Raw genomic sequence first — 25330 nt, 5'->3', positions numbered from 1 at the left:
GTGCATGCAGAGCCAGGGTGCGTGCATGCAGAGGCCGAGCACTGCTGCATGCCCGCAACCTTCTGGTGGCTCTGAGTCCAGGGACAGACGGTGACCACATTCCTTGGGTTGCCTTGCTCACTTGGCAGGGCACTGGCGCTAACTTAAGGACAGAACCTTCCTTCCTGTGGAGGTGTTATTCTCTTGGGAGATCCCTAAGACAACAGCACCAGGAAGGCAGGGCTGGAGCTGTGGCCTCCATGTGACAGGGGAGGAAGCTGACACCTGGAGAGGTGGAAATTGTGGGGTGCTCTGTGGGCTGGGGGCTGGTGGTGCAGGGCAGTGAAAGACTCCCAAGGTGGAACAAAAGAGAAGTTTATTGAATACACTGCAAGGGAGAGACTGTCTGCACAAGGCGGTGGGGAGGGAGCCACGGTTAGAGGGCAGAGTGAGGGAGTTTGGGGAACAATAGAATTGGACCTATTTTTGGGTAATCTTAGGAACTGTGCCTGGTTGTAATTGGCCAGTGAGGGCCCATGGCTGTTTTGAGGGGGGTCACTGAATAAGCCTGTGTGCATTCAGCTTGGTGGTCAGTGTGGGCCTGTGAGCATTGATCAAGTTTCCATAGCTGAAGCCTGTTGCCTAAAAGCAGCCTCTACAGAAACCCCTTGTTCAGGGTCACCTGGCTTAACTGGAGCCCTGAGCGGGCTCCGTGCCTTTTCCCTTGCTTCCAGACAGACTGAATGTCCTTTATGCTAATAAACTGAACGTGATGGGACATCTGGGTGGTTCAGTGGTTTAGTGCCTGCCTGCCTTTGGCCTAGGGTGTGATCCTGGAGTCCCGGGATCGAGTTCCACATTGGGCTCCCTGCATGGAGCCTGCTTCTCTCTCTGCCTGTGTCCCTAAAATCCGGCAAGTGGACCAGATTTGGCTTGGGTCACAAGGACACTGCAGGTGGGACCCCAGGGGAACTACAGAGAGCCCCAAACTCCCTACCTTCCCAGGAAGGTGTATTTGGGCTGTGGATCTGTGTGGCTGAGCTTGGTCCCCTGCCCATGGTGTCAGGAAGTGGATGCTCCAGAACCACATCGATAAGTAGCCAAAATACACAGCAGTGATCTTGGAACCTGCTGTTCTCTGCCTTCCTGGGAGTTTTCTCTGGCTGTGCATTTGATAACAGGACATGCATTTGAGAGAAAGGATGTGGGAGGAGAGAGAAGGGGCCTAGCCCCCCTCCACTGGGGTCTCCACCAGCTGCTCCCCTGCCCCTGGAGCTTATGGCCACCACTGTACCTGCAGTTGGGACCCAAGTCACCCCAGGTCCCCTGTGGCTCAGGGCCGGGCCTGGGCTGAGTGCTCGTGTCGTAGCGCACAGCCTTGGGGAGTCTCCCCAGCTGCCTTCCTCCCTCTGTACCGCAATCTTTAAAAATCATTTTCCCCAAGTCTTTGGCCATGTCTGTCAGTCTGGGGAGCAGGTGAACCAGGTTGTCCTTGACCAGAGAGAAGGGCTCATGGTCAACCGAAAGGCTCACCCTTTCTGCTTTAGTTCCACTCACCACCCTCATATGGTCCTCATCACCTGGTGTCTGCATACCTGCAGGGCTGTCTCCTCCTAGCTGACTACCAGCCTGCAGTCTCAGTAGGCCATCTTCCTGCAAACATGGGCCTTGAACCAACAGCTCTCTAGAGTCTTCTTCATCTTGGTCCTCCCTCTCCTGGACCGCCCTGTCCTGGGACATGCTTCTTTTTTGCGCTATCTGGTGGCATGGTTTATCTAGGTGCTGGGCTCCCTTATGAGTGTGTACACCTCTGGGACTGAATTCAAGTCTTCTGCTTCCTCAGGTTCTAGAAGCTGGTGCAGAGCTGGCATTTGGTGGTGTTTACAGAGTCTGCATTCCACTGATTGAGCTCTTCTGCCAACATGGTGCTTCCTTGCTCAGGGTGTGGGTTCAGGGCCAGCGCTGGGCAAAACTGTGGCAAAGGGGCCTCAGCCCCAGGCCTTGTGCTCTCCTGCTCGGTGTCCCGACCCAAGGTCCTGCATGTCCCCCTACCACCACCAACATCTTCAGTACCCTCCTCATTACACCATGATTGACCACTGACCTTGTGCCCTTCACTGTGAGACCCTGACTACAGTCATTTCCTTAATCCTTACCCCAGCAGCTGCTTTCAAGGAGCAATCTGGAGTCCAGTCACATTCAAGTTTGAAGCTCAGTCACCACTTGATGTGCCACCAATGGTGAGGAGCAGAATCCAAGGCACCAAAACTGTTGTGATGTGATGTGAGGCCTGGTGACCAAAAGGGGAGTCACTTAGGGGAGGTGGTGACCTTTCTGGGCCTGCAAAGCTCCAGGAACTGCTTATGGGATGGGCTGGGCCACCTTGAAGGACACCCTCTACTTCCAGGTGAAGAATACCTGTGTGGGTGGAGCTCATGGCACGTCTGATTGGTTGAGAGTACCCTGGTGGCCCCAGCTGATTGGATGACTGAAAAGTCCCTCCTCAGCAGGGGCCAGTGCCAGGCGTTCCTCTCCAAAGCCATCCCTCCTCAGTGCTGAGCGCTGTGTGGGGATGGCACCTACTAGAGCCCAGGAAGAGTAGGGGCCGGGAGCCTGTCAGTGCGCAGCAAATAGGCCACCAGAGACAGGGCTACAAGTAGTTTCATCATCGCAGAGAGGCCACATCGTAGCACGGCCTTTCCACGATCCCTCAGGGTGATCAGAGTCAGGGATGAGCTCTAGAACCAGAGTCAGGGAATGGGCCCTCAGTCCTCAAGGGACCCTGACTCACTCAGTACTCGAATGCTTACCTCCCCCTCCCTGGGCCTCCCTTTTCTCACCTGTAAGATGAGGATCAGGGCTAAAGGCCCTGCCGAGGCCTCTGGAAGCCATACTCCAGCGGTTCTATGCCACCCCCTGAGGTGAGGAGCAGACAGTGAACATGAAGGCCACAGAAGGTGAGAAGAAGTGAGTGTGTGGTCAGAGTCATAGCAAGAAACCCAAAAGCCTGGAAACACTCAGAACTTATTTAAATGGTCTGTTCCCAAATGTCCCCCCAGAGGTCAGCTGACAGCAGCGACAGACGTGGGAGTGGGTAGATGCATCAGTGGTTTTTATTGCTGTTAACACGGTGCCCGGGTTGCGCCTGGACGTTAACAGGGCGTGAGGGTGAGCAGAACATCCTCCCTCACGGTGCTTTCGCTGCAGAAGCTGTGCCTGCAGACCAAAATGAGAGCTTTGTAAGTGTTGTGAGCTTTACGTAGAGTTGTGAGTCGTTAAGAAACGGTAATGGCTGTTTTTTTTACAATTCACAAGGAATGAGGGAAACACTAGGGTCGCCGCCTGACCCTGTTCCTGGAGAACCCATTGCCTTGGTGCTTCCAGTGAGACAGGTAGGTGGCTGGTGTCTGCGACAAGGTCCCCTGTCGGCTGTTGCTCAGAGCAGCCCTGGTCTCTGGGGCCTCAGGCTGACAGGACCGTTGGGCCGTGAGGCAGTGACAAGACCTCTCATTGGCCTCCTTCTCCACAAGGACCCGTGGGCCCTCCTTGAGCACCGCACACCGGTTTACAGAAGGGCTCGCTCTGGCCTGAGCCACTCTGGAGATGGGATTGAACCTTCTACTGGCTACAGTAAATTGGGCTCTGACTTGCCCCGGCCCTGGCGCTAACTGACCCACTTGTGCAGACTTCATCCTCACCACACGTGTGAGAGGAGGTATTCCTATGAGCCCCCAGGTTATAGGAGGAGAAGCTGAGGCACAACGGGCTCCCAGTAAATGGAAGAAGGTGCAAATACAGGTCTATCTGATGCCACAGTCCACATTGTCCAGGGCAAAGTCACACTTCACACCTCCCTGGACCTTGCCTTCCACACCTGGAGTCCGTGAACCTTTCTCTTTGGGCTCCACCCCCCGCCTACCAGGGATTACTTGAGTCTCTGAGCATCGGTGTCTTCATTTGTAGGAGAGGGCATGGTTCCCTCTCGTGATTGCTGAGAATCCCATGTTAATAATGCAACATCTCATGATGGTAAATGTAAAAAAGCTTTATAAATTGATTTTTTTTAAACCAATGCAGATATAAGGGGCTATCATCACTATTATTCCAAGAACCATGAACTACTTGGGCCTCACGATCTTTGATCTCTGAGGCTTTGTCAGGCTTTCATCCTCATCTTCACCACGGTCCCTTTTGTATCTCATTTGTCTTTCCTAGCTGCCCTAACCCTGTCTCCAATCCTATTGCACCTTGAGCCCTGCCATCTGTGGTCTGGGCGCCCCCTGCCCCTCACACATCAAGCCAGTTGCCGCTGCTCACATTCTTCCCGGTGGAAATCCCTCAGCCCAGGAGATCCTCGTGGCCTCCTCTCATCACCACCTCCCCACCCGGCACCCTGGCTCCCTGCCTTTCTCTCCAGCCACACTCCTTGGGCAGCCTCAGGTGAGTTCTTTTCTCTGTCCTTTGCCTTTGCACGTGAGCTTTAGGTCCAGTTGAGCTCAACAGTTAACACGCTAACTTTTCAACAGCAGGATCTGCCTTTGCGTCCCCTACCATTTTGTAGACATACAGTAGGTAGTTTATAAAGTCAGAGAGGAAAGAGGGAAGAAGATGCTGGGAGTGGGAAAGAAACGAAGAGAGTGAGAACTACATTTATCTTTTGATGTCATGTCACTGGGGAGGAATTCTAGTCAGCAGGCTCCTTAGCGGGACTTGCGACCTTAATGGGGCAACTAGAAGAATTTGAAGGGTATCTGAGAAGCGCTTGGATTAAAAGCTTGATTTTCTGTTGCCTCCCAATGACGATGGTTTTTTTTTTAAATGTGCTTACTAGCCGTTTTCCTAACAGCAAAATATTTGAGTAATTTGACAAATTCAGCTTTTTTTTACTCCCCATAGTAGTTTGTGATGTTTGATGATGATTTTGATCTGACTTTATCTTAAACATCTGATGTCCAACATCTGGCTTCTCTTAAGATAGATTTCCTCTGCAGTTGACAGGCAGGGGAAGAAGGGACTCAGGGACTCAGGCCACTGGAGGGTTCAGATGGCAGCTGGTGGACTCAGGGCCTCACGGGTGGCCCCGAGTACATTCTGTTCCATTTTTAGAAAGTGCATAAAGTCACGGCCTTTCCTTTGACAACCTGGAAGTTACAATGCCCTGATTTGGTCTTGTATCTGTGTCCTTCTTCAGATCTGCCTGTGAGCAAGTCATCTCTTGGGAACACTCTGCATTTTTAAGGCTCTAATGATACCATCTTCTTCTGACACCTTTTTAATCACAGAATCCCAGGAATCAGGCCATGGTCCAATTCCGACTGGGGCCCTGGGCACTGACTTTAGAGGCTCATTGTCCTCTGATGAGGGTGGACAGGGAGCCCCTGGCTGCACGCACAGCCTGCAGAGGGCTCTCCACTGGCTCCCTCAGTGCTCTGCTCTAGCTGAGAGATCCTCATTTTGCTCACCACTTGGCTGGGCCAGCCTCTCTGTCCTCCCCGACTCATAGGGAGTTGGAGGACCTCACAGGAGTCATCCAACCTGAGATGCAGCTGGGAGGTTGGCCAACCCACCCTCCCCACCTGGGGGAGTCCCATTCTCTGAGGCTGGAGTTTAGCAACCTCACCTAACCTCCCAAACCCCAAGACCATCAGTGACCGTGTTCCCAGATCCCTTTCCACAAAGCCACCCCAGGAGGGTTCTGCTGACCACAATTCTGGTCCCAGCCTTGGGGACAATAGCTCTACCCCCATCGGGTCACTGTGCCCACATCCCTCCAGCTGCCACAGCAAAGGACACTGAAAGTCAAGCTAAAGATCTTACAAGGATAGCTAACTCAGCTCTCTCCTGTCCTATCTCAGATTTTATATCTTTTGCTAAAATTGCTTTTTTTTATTACCCTGAAATTTTGTGATCTTCCCCTCTTTAAAAGGCAGCTACTCTCTAGTTCATACTTATAACCTTATACTCTCAGAAATTATTTCTTTCTCTCTTTCTCATTTTTCTTCCTTAGTTTTCCTTGAAGACAGGGTGATTCCATCTGTATCTTTCTCAGATAAGGCTGAGACCACTTAATAGAAATGCTTTATGCTGTCTATCAGTTGCTTGTTTGCCCATGATGGATAGATTGTCTTGGCTTTTCTGGCTGAGCCAGGACTAACTTCCTGGGGTGAGTTGCCAATACAAGCACCAATCTCTACCAACATCCTTAGACACAATCCAGCAAAGATATACATACACTGTTTTCTCCTCTCCCTTTTGCACGGTGATCTTGGCTGCACCCACTTTGGGAAAGGTTGGGTTTACCACGTTGTTATTCCAAAGAAACTTGACTTTCTCAATTGTTCCAACATCAAGCTTTGCATCAAACTCATTGGAATGAGTAGAGCCTGGTTTGAGAATCCCCCTTGAAATAAAGAGATAGAAACATTCTCATGCATAGAAACAAGTTCCAATGGCAGTTAAGGCCATACCACTTTTTTCTATCGAGATTAATGAGATCATTTTTCTAAATTAATTCTCAAAGGATGGAGAAACAGAGAAGCCAGCTCTATGCCAGCAGCCTGACACTATTATTTGAATATTGTTTTCTCAAACTCAAGTTAATTTCTACTCAAAATATTCATATAGAAAACTATATAATTCCTCCATAGGGATGCCTGGGTGGCTCAGCGGTTGAGTATCTGTCTGCCTTTGGCTCAGGTGGTGATCCCAGGATCCTGGGTTCGAGTCCCACAACAGACTTCCACAGAGAGTCTGCTTCTCCCTCCTCCTGTGTCTCTGCCTCTCTCTCTGGGTCTCTCATGAATAAATAAAATCTTTATTTATTTATTTATTTATTTATTTATTTATTTATTTATTATAAATAAAACCTTTTAAAAAATTCCTTCATATTATTTTTTTTTCTAGGAGAATTATTTGTCTAGTAATAAGTTATCTACTTAGTTTAACAAAACCAACATGTGTTACTATGCTAATCAGGAAACATGACACCTGGGGTAATATTAGATATATTCTTCTAAAAATCCATTTTTAAAAATGGATCTATTGAAAGAGAAAAATCTAAATGCGTGGATTTATAATTGAGAAGAAAATTGTCAGCAGAAGTCTGAAATTGACTTTATCACATAAAGTAAATAATTTTAAATCAATTGATAAAGAGATGATAAGCATTTCAGTACATCGATTTGAAGGCCATGTATAGCATCCAGTGAGACGTGACGCTGAAAGAGGAAACTTACTTGAAGATATTGAATTGATGAGTATTTCCCTTACTTCCAAACAAAGCAACTTTAGCCTGACCAGTGGCTCTTTTCCCAGACAATGTTATAGAAACCCCGTATCTCCAGCCTGCACAGGGGATAGAAAAGAGTACAATTGACTCATGCACAAAACAGTTGACCCAAACTTCAGAATCCTGTCCCCATATCTTACATTGAGGCATCAAAGTATGAGAAATCCTACCTGTTAATCTACAACTCAAACCAGGCTATATGGAGAAGTATGTATCTAGTAGTATCCCCTCTAGATCTGCATTGCCCAGTAAAAGGACCACTACCCACATGTGGCTGCTTAAATTTAAATCCAAATTAAGTAAGACCAAAAAGTAATTCCTCAGTTGTACTAGCCACATTTCAAGTGCTAAATTGCCACATGTGGCTACTGGCTACTGTATTGGACAGCAGAGGGTATTTCCATCATTGCAGAAAGTTCTGTGGGACAGCTCCACACTAGGGGCACCACACTATGAGATAAGATGAAAAGAGAAGGGACAAGGGCTCGTTCCCATGTTTGGAAAGGTGGCTCAAGAGTGCAGTCCTGCGAGCACCAGAGCAGGGTCTGTGTCCTATCTGCGCATCCCCAGTACCTTGGGCGGTGTCCAGAACAGAGTGAGACCCAGTTGTTACCCAGATTTATACCAGGGATACTGTCTGTGCCCATGAGCACAAGTGCACACAACCTACACATGTATAACCACATATTCACACTTACATATACTCACATACATATAGACATATGTATACAACCTAGACACATATAACCACAACCCCCACACACATAAACACATGCACACAAGCACACACACATGCACATACCCACACACATATGTACATAAATGCACACACACATCATTTGTCTAACTCCTACTTGGCTTTCATGTCCTCAGAGATATTGCCCCTGCCCCTTCGTCTGGGCAGGGTCAGGTCCTCAGAAGCCACAGAAGCAACAGAGTGCTTCAGAAGCAACCCACCAAGCCCAGGCACACTAGCTGCTTGCTCAGTTTCTGCTTTCTCTGCTGGGGTGTACATTTCACACATGGAGTGTCTTGCTCATCCCTGTAGCTCCAGTGTCTAGCATAGTCTGTGGTTCATAAATAAGTGTTGGTTGAGGAATGAATATGTGGTTTTTGAATGTTTAATTTGTTGTTTTAAAATATGGGCCAGCATTTTATGCATCCCTACAACAGTAGAAGGATTGATTAACCAGTGTCTTTTTTTTAAAATATGTATAGTGTTAGAAGTGTTCTACATCTTGATTGCAGAGACGGTTACATGGCTCTCAGCTATCAAAACTCCTAGAACTCTGCACTACGGTGGGTGAATTTTGCTGTATATAAATTGTACCTCAATAAACCTGACTTAAAAACCTAGATAAGACATATGTTATATTTATATCTTTATATAAGCACAGTGTCTTTTTTAGTGCAACTTCTTAGGGAATTGTCACAGGGCAGGTTGGCACAGAGTGGCCCAACTGCATCCTGTCTCTATCCTACGTCCTAGATGATTCAGGATAATTTGGAAATAAATCAACCCTTCCTGATGCCCACCCACTCTCCACCAGAGAGGGACCCCTACCAGGGGCATCAGGGAGGGACAGAGAGAGGGAATGGGGAAATGGGAACTGTGCTTCTTAAGGGACTCAGCCCAGCAAAGAGCTGTACCAAATAAATGTTTGATGAATGAATAGAAGAACAGGTGTGCATGACACAATATTAAAAATAAAAAGAATAATGAACTGTGGAATGATAAAAATTCAGTGGTAAAAACTGCCACAGAGGATATGTAAGTTGCTATTATCTCATTATTTATGCTTCTACTCATTTCATGCTATAATCACACAATGGAAGAAATGCAAACTCTTCCTAAATCCTTAGTTGAGTCTTCAATAGGATTATTTGGACAGATGTGTTATTTCACTAAGAATGTGTTCACAAATATTTCAGGTTAGAGATAAGCCCTTCTTGTCTAACAGAAGCTAAACTCTCTTGACATGGGTGAGCAGGGTCAAGGTAAAACTTACGAGCAAAATTGCTGGAATCTCCGGTGTTCAGGAAGTATTTCTGTGTCTCATCACTTGTCTTGACAGCAAATTTATCAGCATAGTGACCCATCTGTGGGCACCCTTGATCTGGGCAGGGGAAGCACTTGTTCTAAGGAGAAAAGAGAGAGAGCCAGCTGTAAGATGTAAATCTATCTTTATATGACCCACACATCTGGGAGAGCAATTCTACAGCCTGAGTTCCCTCACCTGTAACAGGAAGGAGATTGAGATAGATGATTTCTAATTTACTTTCACCCAGGACAGGACCCCCAAGCCTGAGGTACATCACGTTAGGATATACTGATGCCTGGGCCCCACGTCAGATCAACGACACCTCCCATCACGTAATGTGCTCTTGAATGATTGACAGCCAGCTCTTTGACAAAAAGTCCTGAGTGTAGCATTTGCCAATTTCCGTGGTGTAAATATTCTGTGGCCAATTTCAGAGGCCTGAACCCCCAGCCTGGCATCCAGAACCCGAGCATCCACTTTTCCTTCTCTCTGGCGTATGAATTTTTCTCGCATATGTTCTTCTGTTCTTGCTCTAGTTTTGCTCTACCCTCAGCAGAAATGTGCACTCCTTCTCTTCCTCCTAAACTCTTAGATTTTTCAAGCCAGATTCAAACATTGCCTTCTGCAGGAAACCTTTCTAGATCATTGAAATGATTATTCTTCTGGTGCCCCAGCGATTTCCTCACCCACATGACTTATCTAGAATTTTAGCCACCTCCTGCCTCTCTGCTTCCCAGGATCATAAACTCTGGAGGGCAATGCAAAACAAGTAAGAGATGGTCAGAAACTGCAAATTCCCAACACAGCAGGACAACCGTCCCACGGAGGGACTCAAGGAAGGACGATAGCTTACAGATTCAAAGGCCCTGTAGGAAGCACAGGGGTAGGAAGCAAATCCATCAGGGTTGAGGATGCTCTCTGAGTAATACTTGTAACTTCTCAGGTGATTGCAAGCCACGAAGTCCCGAGTTCCTGGAGAAAGAAACAAGGAAGTCTGCACGGGTGGTTGGGGGGCCAATGACTTCTCTCTTTCCATGTCGAGAGGTTCTAAAGTGGAACCATATTTTCAGAAATTTAAAGTTAGGTAAATTTAAGGTAAGTCCAAAATAAATGACAGCTAACATAAAGAGGCAGCTTTCTGTGTGCCGGGCAATGATCTGAGTACTTTACATGCATTATCCCTGTAATCCTCACCGTCCCTAAGTGCAGAATGATATACAGATTACAGCCTCAGATGTACAGATTATAGCTAGTGAGGGGCAGAACTGGGAGTTGAAGCCAAGCCTATCTGGTGCTTGAGCCCATGCCTCTAAGCCTTGTGCCATCCTGTGTCCCAGGCACCAGGCTGGAGGTCCTTGAAGACACAGCCAGATGTGACATGACCTCTCAGACATGACAAAACCAAAGCAAGGACATCTTCATGCTGTGTTTAGGCAAACAGAAAGGAGAGTCAAGTGGCTTTAGATGGCTTTTCTCTCCCTTTCATGGCATCTTGACTTTGCTGATAGCCATCTTTGGCCCCTAGAGTTCCTGTCAAATGACAGAGGTCATAGCACACCTGCTAGATGCGACCATTACTGATGGAGACTTTGGGCAACTCTATCCATGTAAACCCACCTGAGGCTGTTTAAGAGACAAACACATAAACCAGCATACTTAATGTTTGCTTTGATGGCATCCATTCTTGTTGAGCCATTTTGATCCAATTCAATAAAAATCTTACTCATTGCATTTGGTCAGACCACCAAAGTTTTAAATCTGTGTGGTGCCAACTGATGAATCGGGCTGAAAAGTTCCCTTATCCCTTGTCCTTTTGACCAGATAGAATCTGTATCTGAAGGCGCTCCTCCTCCCTAGGTGTGCTCCACCAACAATGAAGAATAATCACATCGAATAGCACAGTCTCTGCGTAGCCTTCCCTACCGGTGATAGTTTCTTATCCTGACCCAACATAAAGGAGTAGTGACTCTCACTGTGCAAATGGCTTTGCCATGGAAATGACTGGTGAACATTCTCTTTTTGGCTATAGAATTGAACCCAGTTACATGAGCTTAAACAATATCACTGACTCGCGAGGGAGAATTGGCAGAAAAATTCTTAGAGCCAGGATATTTACTTGCATGGTATTTCTTTTCTTCATTAGGTAGCTACCAGTTGGTTGCTGGAATAATGGCTTTAAGCAAGAGTTTTGTCATTCTTTGTTGCTTGTACAGTCTAGGACACCCGCGACTGTGTTTTAAGGAAGTATAAAATCAGTAGATTGAATATATAACAAATAATATGCGGGCATATTTTTTTCAGAAGTAAGATCCAGAAGGGGGAATCATCTATTTTTAAAGAGTGATGTGTTTTCATTTTTGAAGTTTTTTTATGCAGAAGATACTGCTCACCCCAGGGAAGTGACGCCCCGTTCTGCTTGGGCTTTACCTTCCCAAATGCCATCTAGGTCCACGATCTGTGACAGGGCATTCTTCTTGCATCCTGGCATTTCCTCTCCACCATTGGGGAAGAAGTCAAGGTGACCCATCTGTTGGCTTGTTCCAAAACCTGAAATGTTTGGAGCAGCAATGAGCTTTTCACCACACAGGGCTCTTTTGGTTCAAACAATATTGCACGTGTTTGCAACTAAAGCGTCATTGGGCTCACCCAGGAATGGGATCAGGGGAGCTGCATCTGTGTGAATCACATCAACAAAGTCAGCATCAGTGGGATCAAGTCGAACCTCTTCAGGAGTGCCCTGGAAACTTGCTTCTACAGGATCCAACCCTAAAAGAGATGATCAGTGCTGTAGACTAATAGACTTGGCTATAGGTACCAGCAGGACCACAGTGTACAGTTGTTCCGGTTCTGCATTGCACAACTCAAGGGATGCTATACTCTGAAGTTCTGAAATGCCATGGCCCTGCAAATTGCATATGGGGGTATAGAGTTTCAATGTTGCTCCTCAGAGGAGAGCTCCAGAGGCATGGATAAAGAAGGGCAGGTGAGCCAAGAGATTTAAATTTGCCTGACCAGGGCACCTGGGTGGCTCAGTGGTTGAGTGTCTGCCTTTGGCTCAGGTCGTGATCCCAGGGTCCTGGGATCAAGTGCACTGGGCTCCCCAGAGGGAGCCTGCTTCTCCCTCTGCCTATGTCTCTGCCTCTCTCTCTGTGCCTTTCATGAATAAGTAAATAAAACCTTTAAAGAAAAGATAACATAAATTTGACCAAGGATTTTTTTCCCCACATTATTTTCTCCCATCTCACTTGCATATCTTTCTTCTTTAACATTCTTTTCCTTTTCTCAAGTTTGAAGGAAAAAGGGACAAAGCAGTATGGTATCATAATTAAGAACACAGATTCTGGAACTGGGCAGCCTGGCTCTAACTCCCTATTCAGCTATTTCTTGGGCAAGTTGCTTGACCTTGGGCAAATCACTCAACCTTTTTGGTGTATGTGTGCCTTGGTTTCCCCATTTATAAAATCTGGGTAATAATATGGTTATAATAAGATTAAATGAGATTACATATATAGCTTTTTAGCACAGTGCCTGGCATATCATCATGGGAGTTTAAGTAAAATATTGATGATTATTATTTCCTCCTTCTTGGCAGGGCTCCTGAATTTATGAATAGCCATCTGGCCAGAGCAACTGAAAAGGCATGAACATAATTGTCTGCTGAAAATAAAAGTAAGAGCTCTTAGAAGCTTGAGCCACATGACAGCAGAACTGGGTTTGAATCTCAGTTCCGCCGTGATTTGGGGCCAGTTACCCAGTTTCCTGAACCTGTTTCTTCAGTTCTGGGGATGAAATGAGAAAATGTAAAGCACTTGGCATAGTATTTGGGATAAGTAGGCACTTAATCTATGCTTACTATAATAATGATAATAGCATTACATTATTATGATGATATATAGATACATTCTGTTGCTGCTGTTACACGTTAAAGGCTTTGCTTGGGTTAAAAGAATGACCTGCAGGACTGGTGGCTGGGTTTCCTCTACCAGCAGAGGCAATGGATGTGTGATTTTCATGTTCCACCCTGCCCTTGATTTCAAAGAGAAAGGAGAAGGGAATAACAATGTGGACTCCTAATTATGTTTGCTCATGTTCACACTAGCCTTCCTCTCTGTTTCCCTGGGTGCCCCGTTCTGCTGAATGATCCAAACTTCCAGGAAACATGGATCTAGAGAGGAAGGATGGGGACAAAAATGGAAGAAGCAAAGGGAAGCAAAGGAGAATTAAAGCACCACCCCTTCTTCCACAAGGATGGGCCTCTTGGAGTCTTCCTAAAATGTCCTGTGTGGGCTCTAACCAGCTCCACCACAGCTGAGGTCACAGACTACTTTGGGCCAGCTTCTAGCTGGGCAGCAGGCTTGCACCGTGTTTTGGGGTTACTGGGGACAAAATCTGGAGCCTGCCCCTTGGGTCTTACCTGTAATCCTGCCCAGACCTGGAGTCCTGCTCCCTGCCTCCCCAGCCACGTGGGCTCCCAGGCTGTGGCCGATGAGCTGGACTTGGGAAGGTGAGTAGCTGTAGTTTGCCTGGAGAAGGAAGATCATATTTTCAGAACATTTTTGTGGTGTGATTTTTGTAACATGCAAACCTAATGTTGCGCCTCTGCTGAACACCTTCTATGGCTCCCATCACTCTTGGGATCAAGCCCAAACTCATTACAAGGGCCTCAGAACTTTCCTGACTCAACACCCATTTTTCAAGATTCTTGCCAAACCCTATGGTAACTTTCCGGCCTCAGATACATCATAATCTCTCATCTCTGGATCTGCTGTGGGCTCCTCTTCCTCTTGCTATCCATTCCCCAACCACTTGCCCAGCTCATGTCAACGCAACCTAGATATCAGCTCTCAACTTAAATGTCTCTCCCTGGGAGAAATCCTTAATCACTCCCCAGCCCTCCAGCCTGGATTAGCTGCTCCCCCATGTGCTCCTATTAAGCCCTGTAGTCCCCCCATTAGAACCCTGACCACACTCCGTTGTCATTGCAAGTCTTCACAGTGAGCTCCCCCAGGCCTGGAATGCATCCTCTTGACCTTTTAGCAGGGCTCCTGACACTGTGTCCTCCCCCAAATATTGGAGAACAAACAAATGTCATGAAGCTATGAGTGTTTGCACATGTTAGTCTCAGAGGTATCCACCCATTTGTACTAATTCATTGATCTTCAGTGCCTCCAGAACAAACCCCACTGGCTTTAAATCTTGTAGGGGTGCAGAAGTAGTTAGAACCAATCAGTTCTTCCACAGACTCTTTAACTAGAAGACAGAAGTGGCTGGGGCCTTTATCTAGTACATAATAGAGTCATGAAGAGTTAGTGACTTCACTGAAAGGACTAAGGTCTTAAAGAATTAGCCAAAATGGAAGGCCAGGGTAGATAAAAACAGCTGAATTGATTGTGACAAACAAAATTCTCCATCAACAGGACCTTCAACAGGGCAAATACCCGGACAGACACCCATTCTTTCTATATCTTTTTTCAATATATAATTCCCAGCTGGATCTTTGGCCAAAAGAGACCAGTGGGCACTGCCTACCTCAGCAGGAGCCCAGCCGGCAGACTCACCGAGAGCATGCTGAGCATCTGGGCCACCTGGGCGCCCACCACCCGCACGTTGTTGGCAGCCTGTGTATATGAGGTTTGGGAACCTTTCTTCCAGTCCACGCAGATGCAGTTCACCTCCTCAACCTTGAACATGTTCTGATGTTGGAGAGACACCAGGATGTCATGACAGGGGCACAGAAAATCATGTCCAGGCAGGGCTCAGAAGTGGTTGCTAACAGTTACTGTTTTTGTGTCTTCCTTGCTGGGGCTTGAGATACACTAGGCTTTGTTAAGAATCCTGCAGTCAGTTAGGAGTTAGTCCTCGGGGTGCGGGCTGTAGAAAAGGCAAATCCATTCCCGCTCTAGCTTGTAGATGAATTAAAAGCTGGCCACTTTCTGGTTTTCTTTGACCAGATTCAGTAATATTGTTGGGGGTGGGGGGTGGAAATCAAGGGCATCCACAGAAAAGCCTTATTTTGAAGAGGAAAAGTCTCAAGTGCCATCTCTGGTGACCAGTGTCTAAATGACCTTATGGACTTGAGCCCTAGCCATCTTACAGATTTGAGCCGTAGCCTCTTGGCAACGCTGCCAATAACTGGCCTTGCTTTCATCCCGGGCTTCTGGGCACTTACTAAGTTTTTACAGTCAAATATTTACAGTATTTCGAGGAGGAAATACATCCAGTGGATATTCGAAGAACAAAACTGCACTGATTTGAAAGAGATTGAAGAATCCTGAATGGAAGACTTGGATGTCAAAGAAACTCATATATCCTTAGACATTCTGAAGGAGGACATATGACCAGCTTGAGTTTAAAATGGAGCAATGAATTTATCATGCGCTTAGAATTTTTCACATATGTGATACTAATATGTGTGATCACACACACACACAGACCAAGACTTGTTTCTCAGGACCTTTATTTTTAAAGCAACCCTGAGGAATCTCTTAAAAACCTGAGGAATTTGGGGTGTAAATTATGTCTTACAGTTTTATCCATTATGATATTTATTAATGAAGAGCACCTGGGTGGCAGTGGCTCAGTCAGTTGAGCAACCGGCTCTTGGTTTTGACTCAGGTCATGATTGCAGGTTCATGAGATCATGCCCCACGTGGAGCTCCACGCTCAGTGCGGAGTCTGGTTGGGATTCTCTGCCTCTGCCTCTGCTCCACCCACCCTCAAATAAATAAATACAATCTTTAAAAAAGATATTTCTTAATAAGGGGAATGAAGAGGTAGCAAGAGCTAAAAGCCTGGCAAATCAAGGCCACCTGCAGAACGACTTTAATTGTCTAGGTTTGTAACTTTCCCTGTTGGCATGATAGGTGGGAATTATTAACATGTGTGGGGAAGGCAGGCTGATCAGGTAAATTCTTGGGAATCAGAAAAATAGATTGCATCGGTGTACACATAAAAAGAAGGATGATGGTATATTGCATATGTGTGTGTGCCTATGCACGTGTGTGTGCATGTGTGTGTGTGTGTTCCTCTATTGTCTGCCCTTCTAACCAATAGATGCTGTATCACATATAATTTTGGCACTTTCTATTCTGTTATTTGGTCTCCTGGTGCATCTTAAGTTCTTTGTTTCTAAAATAAATGGTCGTAGCAACACATCATCTCAGGGATGTAGAAGAAGCTTGAACAAAAATAATATAATCCCTCATTTACTGGTAAACGAAGTGCCCTCCCTAAAAATGGAAGCAGATCTTTGGCCAGAAGATCTGCTTCTGGACTTAGCCAGAAGATCATGGTCACATGTGCCAGCACAACAGATGCCACTGCTTCAGGCTAGAAGGTAGCCCAGAGGTGTGGAAGTAAATTCTTAGTATTGCAAAGAGAGGCATTTTAATTGCATAAAGGTACCTCCTAGATAGGGATTTCGTGTTTTTAAGCTCATCTGCTATGCTTGCTGAAAGGAGATGGAGGTATTAGTGGGGAGCAGGGAGCAGGGAGCAGGGCAGACTGTGAGCCTGGGAGCCGGCCCCTACCTTGCACATATCCAGCAGCCAGTTCTCTTCTCCCTTGTCTATGAAGCCATGGATGATGAACCGGGTCTTCTTGTCTGTTTGAAAATTTGATGCCTCAATCGTTGATGGATCAGAGGGAAGGAGAGTCTGTGATAAAAGTGGGAAAGGGTCGCATTATTTTGTAGCCCAGCCACTCAGGCCAGCCTCTCCTTCCCCATCTCTGTTTGTCCCAATGCCATGACCTTTCAAAGCTTAGCACAATAGCCACCTCTTCCATGAAGCCCGCCCTGACTCTCTTTTTCCCATCTGTCCCACCCCCATCCCACCCCTGCCTCCGCCCAGTCAGGAGTTCCTACCTCCACTGGGGCTGGATTACAGTTCACAATCTTACCTTCCATAGGTTTCTTGGTAGATGGCAAGCTCTTTGCCCCAGACCAGAATCACACAACCAGTGAGAGGTTTTGGCAAATGTGAACCATTCATTCTTTTGAGCCAACATTTCACAGAAGCCCTACTCTGTCCAGATCTGGCTAGGCCAGGGGGGCAGCTGGAGGGTAAGGTGAGACAGAGCATAGAGGAGGAGGAGGGTACAGAGACAAGGAGCCTCTAGCCTGGGGGTGGGCACAACCCTTCACCCAGTCACAATGGCACTAAAATGACAGAGGTCTCACTTGAAAGTTGTTTGGGTTCTTGTTGGTGTAGAGCAGGAAGCGGGTGCCGATTCTCTCGGGGCTCCAGGGGAGAACTTTCAGAGGCCTGATTGCTGTCCCGGCCCAGGGCTCCGCGTCAGAAAAGCATCCGATTTGTTCATAGCAAACTTCCTTTGCTGTAGAGAAAGGATGACTCTGCTCACGGCTTAGCTCCCCAGGCTGGGCCCTGGGAGGTCACAGCCATTCAGGTCCTCACTCCCCTGCCTGGGGACAGTCTGAAGACAATGGAGACACCCTGCCTCTCCCTACCCACTCTCTTCTTACCCCCAGTGCACCTTCTGATCTGGGACCAGTCCCATTGCTTCCCATAGAGACCCCAGCTGTGCCACCACTCAGAGCCACCATCAGAACTGAGAAGCTGTGTCCCATCCCCAGCAATTCGGATATATTTATTGAACTAATATGATAGTCACTGATGAGCCAATCTGTTAACCCAGGCAGGTGTTTAATGCTTTACCTCGAAAAGTCTAGCCTAGAGAGCCTGGAGATGAAGACAGGCCAGAGGGGAGATACTCTGAAGTGGGTCCCCCTCAAAATGCCTTCTCTCCCCGGGCAGAGTGCCAGCACCCGCCTCCCTCTCTCTGGAACCTCAGAGTTGTCCGGACCTGTTGAAAGCCCTGTCACAGGTAAGGCTCTTTCTGGCCAGTGCTGAGATACTGTATTTAAGTCCTTCCCGAGGGGCCGGTGTGACGTTTCCTACCTTTGGCTGCTCCCAGCAGAAACAGCGCGATTGTCCAGATGCTCACCATCTACAATAAATTCGGACATTCTCAGTCTCACCGATTATTACAGCAATGAGCACAGACAGACCCTCAGGAATTCAAGGCTATCTGCTTCAACACTGGTGGGAGGACAGAAGAGGTGACTTACCCTGTGGGATGTTCTGGGCCTTCCCTCCCTTTCAATCAAGTACCCAGGCCTTTTTTTTTTTTTTATACTGGAGCCTTATCATTTGGAGGCCGCTTCAAGGAAACAGCAGGTGATGATAGAACACGCTGTGTGCACTTAATATTGTAATCTGCTCAAATACACAAAACAAGACTAATTATAGTAGTCAGATCTTCCCACAGTCTGGGAAGATGAAAGAATGCTTGATTAAAAGGAGGTAAAAGATCCCTACCTTTGTACCGATGTACCTGTGCATGTAATTCTGAGCCAATGCGGCCCCTCTTTCCCATTTTCTATGTTATCATCAAATAGTTTACAAGTTCCAGTAAGAACACAGCAGCAAAATCCAATAATGGAGGGTAGTATTTCTCACTTAGAATAGGTGGAAATGCCCTCCAAACAGCTGAAAGTTCTGATTAAGAAAATCTCCTCTCACTGTCTCTCTGTCTGTCCTCTCTCTCTCTCTCTCTCTCTGTCTGTCTGTCTCTCTCTCTGTCTTTCTCTCTCTCTCTTTCTGGCAGTCTAATATCCAAGCACATGAGCTTTGGAGACAGATTCCGCAGCCCCCACAATAGCCTATACCATAATCCTCCATTAACTACCTGTTCCAGTTATCAATTGCTAGATAAGGAATCAACATAAAACATAATGGTTTAAAACAATAGTTATTCTATCATCCTACTAGAATTTTGAACAGCTAATCTCAAGAGCCTCTAAAAGCCCACGTCATCAGATCACGTCATGTCTGTGCAGTTTCCCCAGACTCTCCGAAGGTTGCACACCTGTCCTATGAGACGAGGCCCCCGTGAGGCCGTCATGAATGACCCACTGACCCGTGCATCTGTGAGCAGCCCGGCAGTTCACACCACAGGCAGATAAGCTTTCACGTGGCAAACACCACTGGTTCTCTATCCCACAGTGCCCCCCGCCTGTGTTCCCTGAGTTAAATATGCATCAAAGTCAAAGTTCATGCCTGAATAACCAAAATTCTGGAAGACAGCCTTCCTGTTGAAATGCAGAGGACTTTCCCTGGGGTTGTAAAGAATAGCAGCCAATAGCCACTGAGGCTTACTGGGTGCAGACAGAGCACTTGGCACCTATTACTGAATTTGTTTTTTATTTTTTTTTATTGGAGTTCCATTTGCCAACATTTAGCATAACACCCAGTGCTCATCCTGCCAAGTTCACCCCTCAGTGCCCATCACCCTGTAACCCCTATTACCGAATTTATGTCTTACAACAACCCCACGAAGCGGGTACCATTATTTGTCCCCTTTTATGGGTGTGGAAACTGAAGTACAGAGAGATACGTAAATTGCTTAAATCTGATAAAGTCACACAGGAAATGAGTGACGAGATGGGATTTGAATTCAGACCAGCGTGAAATAAGGATTTGCTGAACATTCAGTTAATCTGAACAAGTTGTCTATCAGAGTTGTTGAAGCTCAACCACAGAGAATAAGGGAGATACCTACAGAGAACAAGTTGAAGTAGAAAATAAATTTTCCCCCACGGCGGCAGACTGGTGTCATGTGGTTGACCTAAGCAAAAAGATGTTTAAACTTTGGAAATCAGCTCATGTGGTCTAGTAAAGTGCTGTAGCAATTTACAGACTGTGGGCAAGTCAAAGATGTCTATGCTTTTCTTTGACATTGTAGTGAAGAGATTCATGATACTCTAATGGTGGATGAATAGGTAAATTGGTTGGTAGGAGATGTCAGATGACCCTCTCTGCCTCTTGGACCTTTTCTCTTTACCCTCCACATTGGCCTCATCGACCTTCATCAAACATGCCAAATCCTTTCCTATCTCAGGGCCTTTGCACTTACTATTCCCATGTCTTAAAACTCTCCTCCCTAGACTTTCACTGGGCTGGCTCCTTCTTGTCACTCAACAGTTAGTTTAAATGTCACCTCTTTAGTGAGGCCACTGATGAGCATCCCTGAAGCCCTTTCACTGCCAGCCTCCTACCCAACCCTGGACGCCAATGCCCTAGCACCTTATGTGTTTCCTTCAGATCATTTGTCACGGGTTATAATTATTTATCTTGATTATCTGTGTGGTTTTGGTTTTTATTTGTTTGTTTGTTTGTTTTTCAATCACTTTTCCCACCTTGGAATGCATTTTCATGAGGACAGAGGGACAGAGACCTTATCTGTTTGGGCCACTCCTCTAGGACCATGCCTGGCACTGAAGTGGTTATGAATTAATGAAAGGATGAATATACACACAAATGGAGTTCATTGGTATTTTATCTTTATTCTGAGAGTGAAATTCAGGGCTGGGGAAGGGTGATAGGACAATGTTCAAAGGAGGGGAAAGAAAGAGATGTCAGTCTTCAGATGAGCAGTGAGAATAGAAGTATTTGATTAGATTTAGGGAAAACAGTCATCACAGGATGTGCCATGATTTGCCTGAGGGTCAGTCCCCCAAGCCTGTTCCCTAGAAGCTCACCTCACTGCCAATTCATCTTTGGGCTCCATGCTCACCCCAAGGGAAATCTGATTAGAGTTGATGGAGAAATTCTCCAAGCAGGACAGGAGGGCAGGGTTTAATCTGCAGCAGCCACATGGGTCTGGTCAGCCAGTGTGGGCTCCCGACCCTGGAAGATAGGAGCACAGACATTCAGAGAGTACTTTTCTTTCTTAAAAAACTTTATTTCACTCATGTTTGTAAATGGGTAATGCATGTTCCTACACACCTGATATGGTATAAAGTGCTTCCTTTACTAGCTCTTTGTGTGTCCTTCCAGAGATATGTATATATACATTATATTTTACTAAAAAATATAAATGGTTGGGGTGCCTGGGTGGTTCAGTTGGTTAAGCAACAGACTGTTGGTTTCAGCTCAGATCATGATCTCAGGGTCGTGAGATCAAACCCCGCATTGGGCTCTCTACTCAGTGTGGAGTCTGGGATTTTCTCTCTCTTTCTTACCCTCTGCCCCTCCCCTCTCTCTGCTCATACATGTGCATGCTTGCATGCTCACTTTCTCTCTCCCTCAAATAATAAAAATTTTAAAAAATAAAGATAAATAAACAAAAATATAAATGGTTAGTATGTACTACACACTATTTTGCAAGCGGATTCTGAAAAATTAACCATGGTCCTGAAAATCATTCCTTGTCAGTGCATATAGATCTGTTCCAATATTTTTTCCAGCTGCATAATATTCTGATACTTGGATATTTAGTTAATTAGTCCTCCTCTTCTTCTTTTTTTTTTTTTTTTAGAAGCTTTACGTATTTACTCATGAGAGACACAGAGAGAGAGTTAGAGACACAGGCAGAGGGAGAAGCAGGATCCCCTCAGGGACCCTGATGTGGAACTTGATCCCAGGACCCGGGATCATGACCTGAGCCAAAGGCAGATGCTCACCCACTGAACCAGCTAGGAGCCCCAATCAATCTTCTTCTGATGAACATTTGATTGTTTTCAATCTTTTACTGTTAAAAGCAATGCCTCAGTGAATATTCTTAGACATTTGTCATCTGGAAGGACGGCATATCTGTGGGATAAATTCCTACCAGTGGAATTTAAGGGTGAAAAGATATGTACATTTAATGTATTGATAGAGGTTGCTGCCTCAGGTCTCATTATCAGAAGTCCCTGTGTATGTTGGCTAATCTCCCCACCCCAACCTTAAAACAGTAGTGAAATAGAGACCATGAGCTATTTGAACAGTCTACTTTTGGAGGTATGCTGGTCATGGTTCTTTTGGTGGTAAGCAACACAAGTCAATTCTGGCTAGCTAATTTTTTTTTTTTTTTTAGAGGAGAGGTTTATTGGAAAAATATTGGAGCTTCTCATGGAATCCATAAGTTGTTAAACCATGAGACCTAGGGAAGCCAATGGAACCTCACCAATGCAACCACCCTAGAGACCTCAGCAGGTTGTCCTCCGATCCTCTCTGCCCTGGACCTGGTACTGCTGCACACTGTGCTTGCCAGCCCAGAATTTTTATTTACCAATTGGCTTGGTTAGGTCAAAGGCTGTCCCTCAATTAATTAGCAACGGAATATGCATCCTCTTGGGTGTTCCTGGGCAAGGGGATCCATCCCTGTGCACCCAGACATGGAGGTGAAGTTGTGAGCTGGGCAACCACCAGAAGAGGTGTGTGGTTCTGAAGTAATAACAATCGTAAATCAGCTGGCTCTTCTCATTTTGTACAAAAGAGCAGTTAGTGGCTCAGTGATAATAGATGGGAGATTTCTTTAAAAGTATTGTATGGGGGCAGCTTTGCTTTTTTTAAAAATTTAATTTATTCATGAGAGACACATTGAGAGAGAGGCAGAGACACAGGCAGAGAGAGAAGCAGGCTCCCTGCAAGGAGCTTGATGTGGGACTTGATTCCCGGATCCCACGATCACACCCTAGGTTGAAGGCAGACGCTCAATCGCTGAGCCACCCAGGTGTCCCTAAAACAACTTTTTTTTTTTTTTAAGTATTGTTTGTGTTTGTCAGGCCTTACAGTCATGATCTCTATGAATTATCAACAGTGAATGATGACTATGGAGGCTTGATTGCCTGATCAGAAAACCTGATCAGGACAATTGTTTTGTTTTAAGGTAAGAAGAAGCAGCTCTGTGTAGATACACATCAGTTGTTTAAGACAACATGTACTCTACTGGAACACTCTGCTTTCCACAAAAGTCAAAAGCGAATGAACCAAAAAGGTGCCCACATTTCTGACAATAGCTGTGAGGATAAGGCAGTCTAGAGACAAGGTCAGCCTGACCCATTGCTAGGAAAAACCGTCTGACCCCACAGGGGTTAGAAGGGCCAGAAAGACAAGCTAGGGATGGTGAGATGGAGGGTGAAAATGGCCACAGTTCTTCACCTCCTTCCCTTCTGTACGCATGCTCTTCACAGGTGATCTTGCAGCTCTTCCCATTAACAATGGGAGTCTCTTTCCCGACACTTGTTACCTGGGCCAGATGTATGACTTGATTTGTCATTAAATGTGAATGCAGCAACATCTTGGATCAGCTCAAAGCCACCCAACACCACGTCTGTGAGAGACCCAGCCAAGATTAGCACTGATGACTCAACTCACTCTGACCAAAGACATGTGAGCGAATCTAGCCAAGAACAGAAGAAACACCCAGCTAATCTGGAAATTCGTGAGCACTAATGTATACCTAGTGTTTAAAGCCATTGACTTGGGTGGCAGGTGTGTTTTGCAGCAGTGGCTAAGTGGTACAGGAACTCTGCTCAGCCAGGCCAGGGATATGGAGAGAGTAGTTCTCACTGAGTTCACTGGTGCCATTTTGGGGCACAAAACATCAGATGAGGGCATATTCTCTCCTAAGACAGTGAGGAAACTCTCACATCTGTCAATAGACACTGTGTTCTAATGCACTGGCTCCTATTAAATGTCCTGGGGGATTAAATTGGACTAATCCCCTGGCAAAATGGAGGTCTTTAAAGTCTCTTAGACTAATTAATCCATTCTGCAGCAGATTAGAAAGCTTTTGTTAAATAACAGTGACAACTGAAATATACTGCATGAACTTCTATCTCAGTCAGCTTCAACGAATTAGGCAGGATTCATATGCACACAAATCTATGGATCTTTTTTAAAACTGTGACTTCATTTCTACTAGACAGCTCTCTTGTCTCCCTTGTGTATGGCTCCTTGAAGGTCACAAAGTAGAGGCTGAAGTGGCCAGCTATCATCTGCCATTTCCACATGTCCAGACAGAGCCAAATAGCTGCTTTTGTCCAGCCAATCCCCTCTGTCCTTGTTCTCTCCTTCAGTCTCAAGTTCAGAATATACAGATACCTTGTCATCTTGTAAGAGAACATTATTCTGAATTTTGGGGGGGGGGAGGAGTGGGGTTGGTTCAAATGGGATTTTCAGAGTCCTTTAAGTCCAAAGAGGTTTTTTGTCCTGAGAAAACTGTTTTCAAGGTTTTTCCCATGGCCAGGACACTCACACACACTCAATGGAACCACATTTTTAAATATTCTCTGTATCGGAAGAACTTGTCCCTCTGTGTTGTTGTAATGGAAGTGGGTATAAGACTTTGCCTTATCCATTGGCCAACTCTTGACTTCTTTTTTTTTTTTTCTTCTATCAGAGATGGTCTATTGGGAGCACATGAACTCAGCTCTTGAGTATAGGTCAGACTTCTCAAGTCCTTTCCAAAGCCATTGGTTCCTGTGGGCTAATAAGGAAAAGTCTGAGGCCACACAGACCCTGGTGCCATTTGAGGAGCATTGGGCCCCAGGGTCTGGACACCCCATGTTACCTACTTTAAGAAGCCTTTCTCTGTCCTCCCTATTCCCTCAACCTCTCTCCTCAAAGTAACGCCAACTCCTCAGTCTTCTCAAAGTACCTTATACCTCTTAATCCTGCTTCATAACTGGATCACTGTCCAGTTCCCTTATCAGATGATAAGTTCCTGGGAGGGTGAAGAATATATTATTTATTTCGCATCCTTAGTACCAAGAGCAATGTCTGGAATATGGTTATAGAGATTCCATGAATGTTTGTGAAATTAAGCAACATACTCAATTTCAGTTTTAATGAGGAAGTGACCAAGCTGGCATCACTTCCAGAGAGACCTGAAAGGGAACAAGGTGAGACCCTGTGGTGGCCACAGAGGTGTGCCATTCAGATTCCTCTGAGAGAACCTGCTGCAGGAGCAGAGATGACAGACAGCCTGTATGCCATACACTGGGCCCACCATGGCACTCTTGCAGAGGCCACACTTCCGCCAGCTGCCCTAAGCCAATGACTGAGCATAGCAAAGGTACCGGATCCCATCCACTCCTGCTGAAGTAAGATTCCTGCAAAGGGCCACCTTCATCTGGGGACTTTCTGTGAACCTGGCCAAGACTTTCTCAGAACTTTGCTGAGGCCTGAGACTCGTACAACCCCATCTTTCCTTCCCTTTCTCCTCTCATGAG

General features: G+C 46.1%; 1 protein-coding gene across 1 annotated transcript; it reads right to left on the bottom strand.

Annotated features, from left to right (window-relative positions):
* Positions 1-3074: 3074 nt before the first annotated feature.
* Positions 3075-18506, bottom strand: PNLIPRP1 (pancreatic lipase related protein 1). Its single transcript, XM_025467345.3, has 13 exons — positions 18398-18506; positions 18228-18276; positions 17489-17643; positions 16839-16964; positions 14868-15002; positions 13724-13832; positions 11956-12075; positions 11737-11856; positions 10163-10281; positions 9277-9406; positions 7215-7323; positions 6212-6379; positions 3075-3195 (listed from the first exon to the last, which is right to left on the bottom strand). The coding sequence occupies exons 2-13, from the start codon at positions 18274-18276 to the stop codon at positions 3132-3134; spliced, it is 1404 nt and encodes a 467-aa protein (XP_025323130.1). The 5' UTR covers positions 18398-18506; the 3' UTR covers positions 3075-3131.
* Positions 18507-25330: the final 6824 nt, after the last annotated feature.

The sequence above is a fragment of the Canis lupus genome, chromosome 28 (genome assembly GCF_003254725.2).
Source record: "Canis lupus dingo isolate Sandy chromosome 28, ASM325472v2, whole genome shotgun sequence".
Taxonomy (NCBI): Eukaryota; Metazoa; Chordata; class Mammalia; order Carnivora; family Canidae; genus Canis; species Canis lupus.
The sequence above is the reverse complement of the archived record's forward strand: the minus strand, read 5'-3'. Positions and strand labels throughout refer to the sequence as shown.